The sequence below is a fragment of the Panthera uncia genome (assembly GCF_023721935.1).
Source record: "Panthera uncia isolate 11264 chromosome A1 unlocalized genomic scaffold, Puncia_PCG_1.0 HiC_scaffold_17, whole genome shotgun sequence".
In the NCBI taxonomy this organism is placed as follows: Eukaryota; Metazoa; Chordata; class Mammalia; order Carnivora; family Felidae; genus Panthera; species Panthera uncia.
This window is the reverse complement of record NW_026057577.1, coordinates 58,285,525-58,297,949: the sequence shown is the minus strand read 5'-3', so window position 1 is coordinate 58,297,949 and position 12,425 is coordinate 58,285,525. Positions and strand designations below refer to the sequence as shown.

The following is a 12,425-nucleotide window of genomic DNA, read 5'->3' as shown; positions in this document are numbered from 1 at the left end:
GCTACTGGGGCGCCTGGGTGGCCCAGTTGGTTAAGCGTCCAACTTTGGCTCAGGCCATGATCTCGTGGTCTGTGAGTTTCAGCCCCATGCCAGGCTCTGTGTTGACAGCTCAGGGCCTGAAGCCTGCTTTGATTGTGTGTCTCCCTCTCTCTCTCTCTTTCCCTCCCCCATCTGCACTCTCACTCAACATTAAACATTAAAAAAATGGTTTTAATACATGCCATTGGTATATACTAAGCTATGGAACTATTAGTTTCTTACATGTATCTTCAAATGCTTACAGATTAAAACATTAATCTTTTTAAAAAGTTTCTTGGCATTAAAAAAAAAACTCTCAAAACAGAATGTACATTTTATGATGGAAGGAGAGGGAATAAAATTTTTCAAGTACTGATATACATAACTCTCATTCTTTTATTATAATAAAACCTAGCATTAATGGATTTGGTGAACAACATTTACTCAACACAGGGTGGTCCACAACCACCATATACTCTCTTCACTATAATACTACAAGGATTTCATCAAGAGCTTCCTGCACCTATAAGGTGATCCCTCGGCACAGACAATGGAAGTAGATTCCTGAGCACTTATGACAACTGCCAAACCATTTCTGACGTAAGCTGATCCATTCTCTAATTCTGCCACTGGTCCCTCCCACAGATTACCACCGTAAGGTTACTGAATGTGTTCTGGTGACAAGTTCATGCCTAAAATGGACAGTCACTTGTGAGCCTATTAATTTTATAAAACTCAAGAAGAATTCAGGTTTGCCAGAGGCCCTGACCACTCCTCTTACACTACTAAAGTGGAAGGCCAACGGCACAAGAATATTAATTCCAGATACAACTGGAAGAAGGGTAGCCCTGTAATCAAACATTAATTTAAAATTTTATTTTCTAAATAATAAAAGGGAAAACCAAGTTTTTATCATAATCTTATAACAGGAGTGTGTATGCAGCTCTGCTTAAAAAGCAATGAAAAACAACAGATGGGCCATACTTTTATTACCTGTTTAAAAGTTCGAAGTCTGTCCAAAGTTCTTTGTCTCTCTTGGCTAACCCAGGCACTTTTTCTTTCTTCTTCATCATGTAATTTTTCTCTCTTCTGATAAAAAATTAACAGTAATTCCATTATGATGTGTCCCATTCATTTTTATTATTAATAGGGAAAAAAAGAGAGCTCTCCCAGTTAAGTAAAATGGATAACTCCAATGAATGATTCATTAAACAGTGTTTATGGCATGAAACTACCAGTTTTAAATAGAAATCATGATTTTAAAATCCAGAATGATACGCTGACAAAAACAATACTGTTTCATTTTTGCATTCACCCACAATTAAAGATGCTTGCGCTGAAATAAAGTCAAATTTTCTCTGCACTAAAATTGTTCCTGTAGGGTTGTGGCTTAAACAGCTTAAGTGTAAAATACCTGTAGCTGCTATATTCTGCTAAATTAAATAGTTGACCTTAAAAACAAAATCAGCAACCACCTGGCCAGTAATTTAGACACTGCACATTAGTTCAACCAACATAACCAGCAGCTAGAAAAAGTATCTTGCATTTTACATGAATCACTTGGCTCATTATCACCCCTTAAAGTTGGGAGTTATCAGCACAGAAATTTAAAATTTTTTCCCATGTTAATGCTAACTAGTGCAGCAACTGTGGAAAACAGTATGGAGGCACCTCAAAAAATTAAAAGCAGAGACTCCTGAGTGGCTCAGTCCAGGGAGCCACCCGACTCAGTTTCAGTTCAGATCATGATCCCAGAGTCGTGGGATCAAGCCCTGCATTGAGTTCCACACTGAGAGGGGAGCCTGCTTAAGATTCTGTGTCCCTCCCTCTGCTCCTCTACACCACTTGTGCATTTTCTCTTTCTAAAAAAAAAAAAAAAAAATTAATAAAAATAGAACTACTGTATTGTCTAGTAAGTAATTCCACTGCTGGGTATTTAACCAAAGAATACAAAAATACTAACAAAAAGAGATACACACCCCTATATTTATTGCACCATTATTTACAATGGCCACATTATGGAAGCAGCCCAAGTGTCCATTAATGGATAAAGAAGGTGTGGTATATATACATGGAATGGAATGTTACTCAGCCACAAAAATAATGAAAATTTGCCATCTGCAGCAACATGGATGAAGCTACGGAGTATAATACAAAGTGAAAAAAAAATCAGAAAAAGACAAGTATCATATGATTTCACTCATCTGTGGAGTTGAAGAAATTTAAAAAATGAGCAAAGGAAAAAACACAAATCAAGAAACAGACTCTTAACTACAGAGAACAAACAGATGGTTATCAGAGCAGGTGGGGGGGCGGATGAAATAGGTGAAGGGGATTAAGAGTACATTTCATTTATCACGACGAGCAGTGAGTAACGTAAAGAACTGGTGAATCACTATACTGTACACCGAAAACAAATAGAACAGTGTATATTAACTATACTGGAATAAAAAAAATTCTCTATACTGTTCAAACAATGAAAAGATATCTAATTACATCTCATTTTGCAGAATATTTAAAGGCTATTGAGCTATGCAGATAGGTTTGGCTTTTATTCCTACTTTGTTTTAAAAACTTGGAGATACCTCCTACAAGACCAGTTAATGTTGTGTGCACAGGACAGTGGTCTCCAGTGTGTCATTAACTTGTCTCTCTTCCATTCATCCTGTTCAAATTCAATCTTCCATTATTCCCTTACATTACTACCTCTCTTCTTCCCCACCAGCTCCTCTAGTCAGAGTTACTGCTTCATTTGTCGGGGATGACCACATCGGAATCTACAGGGTGACTTGAATCTTCAGGCACAAAGTGAACATCCTGTTTCAGAAAACTCTGTTGCACACTCATCACCTGGTAAAGTCACTAGACTTCCACAATAAACAAAGACTGGATATTCAGGCAGAAGATGGGTTGAGGGAAGGGAGACCTCACGCCTCTCGACAGCAACAACATTCAATGTTTCCAGAAGTTTGACAGAGAGAAAATATGGCACTGTGACCTAGACAAACTGTTTCTGACTTAGAAAGGAAATGGACAAGCATTCCCAAAATATGCCAGAACACAGTATGATGACCATGAAACGTTCCGGAAGTAATACCTGCATGAACGTTAACTAACTCCAAGAAAAATCAAAATAAAGTCAGGAATAGAAAAGTTGTGATAATCTATTTTGGTATTGATTTTTTTTCACGTTTTCCTGTATTGCTTTAATCTTTTGTAATGATGATGTATATCTCTTTATAAACACAATGAGGTTTCTTTTTAAAAACGTATAGGAATGGTAGAGAAGCACTTTTGCAAGCCAGTAATTAAAACTGCTCATAATCGAAGGATTTTTAAAGTAAGAGTCAAGAAATTTAGAATGTTTTTATAAATATATATATATATATATGTATATACACACACACACACACACACACACACACATATATATATATACACATACACACAGCAAGATAATTACTCAGAAAAAAATTCACCTTGCTTAGATAATAGGACAGTATTACAAAATACTAACTAAAAAGCAAGAAAACTTCATCAATTCACAGAGTAAAAAAGATAGCATGTAAAATACCATCTAAGAGAGGGGCACCTGGGTCCCTCCGTCAGTTAAGTGTACAACTCTTGATTTTGGCTCAGGCCATGAACTCATGGTTCGTGGGATCAAGCCCTGTACCCGGGCTCTGTGTTGACAGTGCAAACCTCCTTGGGATTCTCTCTCCCTCTCTCTCTGCCACCCCCCCCCCCCCACTTACACTCTCTCTCTCAAAATAAATATTTAAAAATATACCACCCAAGAGAGTAAAATGGTAGGGGAAAAGCTGCTTAAGATAAGGAAATACCATTCTTCCATGAAATGCTTACCAATTATGTGTCAGCCAGGCCCTATATTAAGCCCTAGGAGAGAAGCAGGAATGAGTAAGTGGTGGTGAGGTAAGTGGCAGGCATGTTAAGCAGAGAGGGTTAGCTGTCAAGCACCAAGGAAGAAACTGACCCTACTGGAGGAGGAGGTGGTGAAAAGGAGGATAGTTCCTAGAAGAAAGCACAAGCAGTAATCTCTTAAACATTGGTCTTAGCAACATTTTCTAGATAGGTCTCCTAAGGCAAAGGAAACAAAACCAAAAATCAACTATTGGGGCTACACCAATATAAAAAGTTCTGGCAAAACCATCAACAGAACAAAGAGGCATCCTATTGAATCGAAGAATATATTTGCAAATGATATGTCCAATAAGGAGTTAATGTCCAAACTATATAAAGAATAGCAAGGAAAATAATAATCTGCTTTAAAAATGGGCAGAGGACATGCAAACGGCCAACAGACACATGAAAACATGCTCAATGTCAGTAATTATCACTAATCATCAAGGAAATACAAATGAGTACCACAATGACATATCACCTCACACCTGTCAGAATGGCTAGAATCAAAAAGAAGTAACAAGTGGTGGCAAGGATGTGGATAAAAGGAACCCTCATACACTGTTAGTGGGAATGTAAAATGGTACAACCACTATGGAAAATAATATGGAGATTCCTCAAAAAACTAAAAATAGAAATACCCTGGGGCGCCTTGGTGGCTCAGTCGGTTGAGCATCCAACTTTGGTTCAGGTCATGATCTGATGGTTCGTGAGTTCAAGACCCACATCGGGCTCTACGCTGTCGTTCAGAGCCTGCTTGGGATTCCTAACCCCCCCTCCCCCACCATATAAAAGTCAGCTGCTTTCTAATATACTAGCAAGGAACATCTACTAGAGTTTGATATTAAAAACTATTTATATTACCATAAAAAAAAGATTTAGGCATAAATCTAATAGTTTAGGTATAAATCTAGTAAAATATAATAAATGGGGAGCTATTCCTTGTTTACACATAGGAAGACTCAATATTGTTAAGGTGTCAATTATTCCCAAACTTGACCTACAGATCTGACATAATCCTAAGCAAAATCTCAGTCGCTTATTTTGTGGAGACTGACAAGCTGATTGTAAGGTTTCTTTGGAGAGGCAAAAGACTTAGATGCGAGAACACAGAGCACAAGAGATCCAAACACAGCCAATCAACTGATCTTTAACAAAGGAGCAAAGGCAATCCAATGAAGAGAAGTAACAGATTTTTCAACAAATGGTGTTGGAACTACTAGACATCCAAAAAAAAAAAAAAAAAAAAATTAGCCACAGACCTTACACTTTTCATGTACATTAACTCAAAACAGATCACAGACCTGAATGTAACATGCAGAACTATAAAGCTCCAGCAACATAACCCAGGAGAAAATATAGATGACCTTGGTTTTGGTGAGGAGTTTTTAGATACAGCACCAAAAGTACAACTCATGAAAGAAATAACTGACAAGTTGGACTTCATTAACATTAAAATTAAAAAGTTCTACTCTGCAAGATATGTTTTCAAGGGAATGAAAACACAAGCCAGAAATAGGGGAAAAAATACTTGCAAAGTCCAGAATACACAAAGAATTCTTAAAACTCAGTAATAAGAAAACAACCTAATTAAAAATTGAGCAAAAGATCTGGACATAACCTCAGCAAAGCAGATGGATGACAAAAAAAGCATTATGAAAAGATACTCATTATCACGTGCCACTAGGAAATTGCAAATTAAAATAACCATCACGTACCACATGCCTATTAAGGGCTAAAATACAAAACACTGACAACATCAAATGCTGGTAGGGATGTGGAGCAACAGGAACCCTCTCGTCCACTGCTGGTGGCAATGCAAAACAGTACAGCCACTCTGCAAGACAGTTCGGCAGTTTCCCACAAAATTAAATAAACTCTTACATTATGATCCAGCAAATATTGCTCCTCAGGATTTACCCAAGAGATGAAAACTTATGTGCACACAAAAACCTGTATCAATGTTTACAGCAACTTTATTCATCACTGCCAACCCTTGGGAACAACCAACATGTCTCAGTAGGTCAATCGATAAACTATGGTACCGGGGCACCTGGTTGGTTCAGTCAATACAGCCTGTGCCTCTTCATCTCGAGGTTTTGAGTTCAAGCTCCACACTGAGTGTGGAGCCTACATAAGACAAATTTTAAAAATAAATAAAGTGTGGTTATCCAGACAATGGATTACTATTCGGTGCTAAGAAGAAATGAGCTATCAAGCTATGAAAATGCATGGAGGAATCTTAAAAGCACAGTACTAAGGTAAACAAATCTAAAAAGGCTACATATTGTAGGATTCCAATTAAACATTCTGGAGAAGGCAAAACTGTGGAAACAGTAAAAAAGATCGGCGGTTGCCAGGGGTTTGAAGAGAAAGGGAGATGAATAGATGGAACACAGGACATTTTGAGGGCATTAAAAAACATTTTGTATGATATTATGATGGTGGATTCATATCGTTATACATTCGTCAAAAACAACAATAGCACCAAGAATGAACTCTAATGTAAACTATGGACGTCAGGTGGTAATGATGTATCAGTGTTGGTCCACTGACTGTAACAAATGTACTACTCTTTGCTTGGTAGGGGAAGCTGTGTGTGTGTGGAGGTATATGGGAACTGTCTATTATCTTCTGCTCAGTATGTCTCAAACTGCTCTTAATGTGTGTGTATATGCATACGTATTGAACTGCAATTATACATATATATGGAATTAATGCTAATATCTAGTTGTTTACATTTTCTTATTCTCTATAAATTTTATCCACTTTGAGACAGGTAAAAAACCAGTTTTGTTCTAATTCTCCGAGTCCAAACTTACTAGTTGTACTGTATGATGGGCTCTGTATTCATCTTCACTCCGAAGGCGTTGTTGGAACTTTTCATTGTGTTTTGCAATGCAAATTTCCTATAAATACATAAAATGTGTTTTAATATAACTGAAACCTGAAAGACTCAAAACACCACACCAGGGCTTATTTTATTGGGTTTAATTTTAATCTTAACATGGTTTTCTACAGGAAAACACCAAACAATAAGCCACCTCTGACTGCTCAACTGGAGTACTGAAGCAGCATGAGCCAAATCATCAAGATCTTAAAAAAATATATATATATCAACTTCTTTAGAACTCATTTCTCTCCCTCTCTCTCTGTCTTTGATGGGGAGGGATGGGACAAGACAGAGTTGAAGAGGGTGTCCTTAGGTAATCTCACAGGTCTCTTTTAGTTCTGAAGTCTGTGGCCAAAAGATTCTAAGTCTTATTGTAGTCTTTATCTTTTTTAGGGAATCTCTACACCCAATGTGGGGCTCAAACTCACAACCCCAATATCAAGAGTCACACGCTCTACCCACCGAGCCAGCAAGGCCCCTTATTGTAGTCTTTAAACTATGCTGGGCAAGAAAAAAGGATTTACAACTTTTGGCTTAAAGTCTGTGTTCTTAAACTTTGATGGGTTAAAAAACATGACGTTGCCTGGAGGGCTTTAAATAATAACATGAAATCTGTATCTTATGGTTAGAGAATTCAGAAGGAAAAGAGACTGTCCAGAGGCACCTGGGCGGCTCAGTCAGTTAAGCATCTGAATCATCATTTTGGCTTAGGTCATGATCTCATGGTAGGTGGGATCAAGCCATGTATCAGGCTCTGTGCTGACGGATTAGAGCCTGCTTGGGATTCTCTCTCCCTCTCAACGCCTCCCCTGCACATGCTCTCTCTCAAAGTAAATAAAGATTTAAAAAAAAGAAAGAGGGGAGCCTGGTGGTTCAGTCAGTTAAGCATCCGACTCCTGATTTCGGCTCAGGACATGATCTCTCACGGTTCTTGAGATTGAGCCTCACATATTTGGATTCTCTCTCCTTCTCTCTCCATTCCTCCCTGTTAGCACTCTCTCTCTCTCTCTCTCTCTCTCTCTCAAAATAAATAAAAACATGATAATAAACTAGGAACTATGTGCCTCTTTACAAAATAATGCACTATTATCTGGAAACTTTATAGTAGCATCATGCTAGGTCTTCATTTTCCCTGTGTCTTCCTGGAGAAGTATTCCAGGTAAAAAGGTGGCCATTAGTTTCCAACACTCTCAAAACTATACAAACTTTTAACCAGAGAAAGTGATATGATAAATGATCTTTTAAGCTGGTGAACCAGAGTTTAAAGCATTTGTATCATATTTTTCACCCACATTGGGTTGACTCTAAGGCCTAACCAGTATGAATGAAGAAATTAACCTGTTTGGGGCAGTCTCCAGGGGATAACAAAGGTAGTATTGTATATAAGTAACAGGATATAGTGATACAATGACTCAGACTTCTATGTCACTCAGACCTAAGACAGAATTCTACCTTTGCCCCATATTAGCTGTTTTTCCTTGGGTGATCTGTTTAACTACCAGTAGCCTTGATTCCCTTGATTATAAAATGAGGATATAGGTCCATAATCCCTTATTTTCAGACTTTAGAAAGACGGTATGTTACATATACAGTATCCAGTAACTCCAGCAAGATCTGAAGTAGCACCCTATAAGACTAAAACTAACATTGTTGCAGTGAAACATATGAATAGTCAAAGTAAGAGAGACTCTCAGATGGACAGCTTCCTCTCAGCTCTGGGTTTGTCACCACATCAAGTATGAGAATGTTTTTGATCTGTGGAGCTTTCTCAACTTTAGGCAAAAGAATATTATCTCATTTGACTATTGATAGCATTAAAGAAAATAAAATGCATAAAGAATATTCATCTTTACAAGTGTATTCACAGTGGCACCTGGGTGGCTCAGTCAGTTAAACATCCAACTCTTGATTTGGCTCAGGTCATGATCTCACAGTTTTGAGACTGAGCCCCGAGTCTGGCTCTGCACTGGGTATGGAGCCTTCTTAAGATTCTCTCTCCCTCTCCAACTCCCCTGCTCACTCTCTCTGTCTTTAAAAAAAAAAAAAAAAAAGAAAGAAAAATCTAATCACAAAGTACAGACTTCAAGTCGTCATGGCATAGCCAGAGATCATCATTTTTTCAAGAGGAAAGGCAGGGCATGACTTAAAGTCACAAGTACTCCCCTGGGTATGAAATCCTACCGAGGATGCTGGATAGACCAAACACCCTGTGACAGTGAACATGCTGACATGTAGACAAGGAATATAGGACGTTGTTACACAGAAAGGCATACTTTCATGTTTTGTATCATAGAGGTTATCTTCTCATTATCTTTCTTTTTAGGACTTAGTGTTTCTAGTTTCCTCTCTTCTCAGCCATCTTTTATCACTCCTTTTACCCCCTGTAGTTCTCCCACCTCAGGTGGTGAGTGAGGGCTGGGGGTAGGTATGGCAGAAGGCAAGACCATTTAGAGCCCCTGACTCTGTGTGATGTGATGGGTTGCAGGAGGTCTGAGGCTGCTGGTCTAAATGGGCATATTCTCCAGGAGTGAACTTCCCTACCTCAGATTTAGATTAATAAGAGTGAAGAGTAAAGAATATGGATTAATTTCTTTATATATAGAATTCCTTAAAGACTGAGATCAGAATCAAGACATAATTATACAACAGGACTGCCTCCTTAAATAATCAGGAGCAGAGAACTGCATTACATGACATCCTGCAACCCTGTCCTTTACCAGAGTCACTTATGGGGTGTCAGAGGTAAATAGCACATCATCACTGGCTGTTCTAATGTGTTTAACAAGGCGGTTCTCAGAAAACTCTATAATGTTAACATAATGGCTTGAACATTGACAAGAAGTAACTCTCACTTAGATTTAAAACATGTAAGTGCTAGTGACAAATCATGTTATAATTATTAGATATGGGACAAGGATTAAGTATGACTAACAAAAAGTCTTAAAACTAAGGCTATATATTTGATAAATAACCTAAGCTATTATACCTTTTTATTTCTGAGGTAGGCTTTCTTGGCTGAAACTCGTCCACGCCTTGCTTCCAGCTGGCGTGCTTTCTGCTGAAGTTTCTGTAGCTCTTCTCTCTGTAAGTGCACAGACACTGCCATCTCTTCCTTCTCCAGCATGGCCTCCATGCTTTCGTAAGTGTCGTAATATACCACCTCATCTCTCTTTTCTGTAGCAAAACAGCAACAAGGGGTAGTGGTTAAGAGCAGGAACTCATGGAGCCAGAAAGAACAGAGTTCTAAGCTACTTATTAACTCTGTAACCTCAGGCAAAGCCGTTACCTCTTGAGCTTCTTTGTAAAATAGCAATTGTTAGGAAATATACCTTCTAGGGTGAGTGTGTGTACAAAGTGCTCAGCAGTGTGTGGCACAGTTAAATGCTCGATAAATGTTAAGTATCATCATCCCTCAAATTCAAAATTTTTCTGGCTGAAACAACCTTACAAAGTGAGCATTTTACAAAGGTAATAGCATAGTTGCATTGCTGAGTCTACTAAATAACTTGAGTTTCAGAGCTCCTTTAAAAGGTTTTACCTTGGGTGCCTGGATGGCTCCGTCGGTTCACTGTCTGACTTCAGCTCAGGTCATGATCGCACAGCTCTTGAGTTTGAGCCCTGCATCAGGCTCTGTGCAGACAGCTCACAGCCTGGAGCCTGATTCGGATTCTGTGTCTCCCGCTCTCTCTGCGCGCCCCCCCCCCCCCTGCCGGCCCCTCCCTCTTCTCCCTCTCCCTCTCAAAAATAAACATTAAAAAAATTAAAAAATAAATTAAAAAATAAAAGGCTTTACACTAAGACATTCTTAGTCTCAACAGAAGAACCAGCTGATGACTATGTGTATTTCCCCTATGTATTAATTTTTTTCCTGGATTTATGTGGTTGAATGCACACCATACCCGATATAAGTCTTTTGATGCTTTCCAGTTGTGCGGTCAATAGTAACTCTTCACACTTCAGGATTTCAAACTGTACTTCATACAACTGAAGTTGCAGGTCATAATAATCAGCTTCTAACTGATCCAGCCGAGCTATGGCCTCTGTACCACCCTGCAAACTCTGCATCTGCATTGAAAATAAAAATAAGAACATTTCTAATTGGTTGGGACAAGGAAAACAAATCAGGTTAGGATTAGAAATGAAAACTAATCATACAGCATAAATCCACGAAGCAACTGTTCCAAGAAAGAACCTTATAAACAAGAAGATTTTTTTTAAAAGACAGAAAAACAGCAATAATCGAAACATATAGTTTTGGAAATAACTAGGCAAACATGGTAAAAAATAACGTTTTTAAGTTTACTCATATCACAGGTCATATTTAGGATACTATATTATTCTAATTATTCTGACATAAATATTAATAGTGTTCTTTCCTCCCAAAAGTGGATGTACTAACCTATGCAGTTATTCCTTCCATATATGAATGAGATTATGTATGAATGAGTAAGATATGTAAATAAGATTCATCCATACTCAGATAGTTATAACCAGGGGGTAGAAGTCTGGTCACCCTACACATCCAGAGCTGTGAGCTGTGTTTTGCTCCATGGTCACAGCCTCATTAGCTTCTAGGAGCTGGTCACTGGGGGAGCAAGGTGAACAGCAGGACAGAAATAACTGTAGGAAAACCCCTGCAATCTACTAACAATGATAACTATTAGTATCTTTACATAAATGCAGTTAGGATCCTACATCCAACCTAAGGTGAGACTGAACGGTTACCACACAGGTCTCATAAAGTGGTGGGTGTTCTCGTATGAAGTTTGCTTGGTTGGTCGGTTGATTAGTTTTTGGTCCAGAAAGGAGGGGGAGAAGAGATTTTGCCAAGCAACCGAAGAAAATTACTATGAACAAAGTATGCTTCAGATACTAGTCCCCAACCCCACTATTTCCATGGATTCCTACTTGGATCTGTGAAGAAAGATGGCTCTAAGGAGGAGCTGACAGAATGGCTTTTCAGGAGTCATTGAAGGACAGGCATGTGAGAGAGTAAAGCATTCCTCTCAAAACATCTAAGAATATAGTACTACCACTTTAGCATATTAAATGTTCATGCTTAGAAACTGCAGGACACGGTCACAGGTATCAGTGTGCCCTGGAAGAACAAGCAACACTAGTGAGGAGGCCCTGGCCTCAAGTGGCATCCCAGGGGATGACTGCCAAAGGGGGTGGAGGAGAAACAGAGGAAAAGGAGGGAAATGTTTGTGAGCTCCTCTGAGGGGTCACCTGGGGCTCCCAGAATACCAAGGAGATACTTGGCTGGTACCCTCGGGACAGGCTTGGCAGCAAAGACAGTGAATTCTTATGGCTGCAAAATGATCCCTTCTGTCTGATGAGGTTGGTGAATCGTGTTAGCACATAAAGACAGTATGTTTAAACAAGAGTCCAGCCTGGGGCACCTGGGTGGCTCAGTCAAGTGTCTGCCTTTGGCTCACGTCATGATCTCATGGTTCATGAGTTCGAGCCCTGTGTCGGGCTCTCTGCTGTCAGTGTGGAGCCCCTGTTCCCTCTCTCTCTGACCCTCCCCTGCTCTCTCTCTCTCTCAAAATAATAAACTAAAAAAAAAAAAAAAAAAAAAAAAAAAAAAAAA

The 12,425-nt window shown here is 38.9% G+C and overlaps 1 protein-coding gene across 2 annotated transcripts in view; it reads right to left on the bottom strand.

Moving 5' to 3' along the window:
• Positions 1–12,425, bottom strand: part of JMY (junction mediating and regulatory protein, p53 cofactor) — a 56,474-nt gene that overhangs the window by 9,909 nt on the left and 34,140 nt on the right. For both annotated transcript variants that reach the window (XM_049648572.1, XM_049648574.1), the window contains exons 4-7: positions 10,732–10,897; positions 9,819–10,006; positions 6,762–6,848; positions 1,012–1,107 (exon numbers count right to left, since the gene is read on the bottom strand). In XM_049648572.1, coding sequence (XP_049504529.1) covers positions 1,012–1,107; positions 6,762–6,848; positions 9,819–10,006; positions 10,732–10,897 — 537 coding nt within the window. The remainder of the gene's footprint in view (positions 1–1,011; positions 1,108–6,761; positions 6,849–9,818; positions 10,007–10,731; positions 10,898–12,425) is intronic.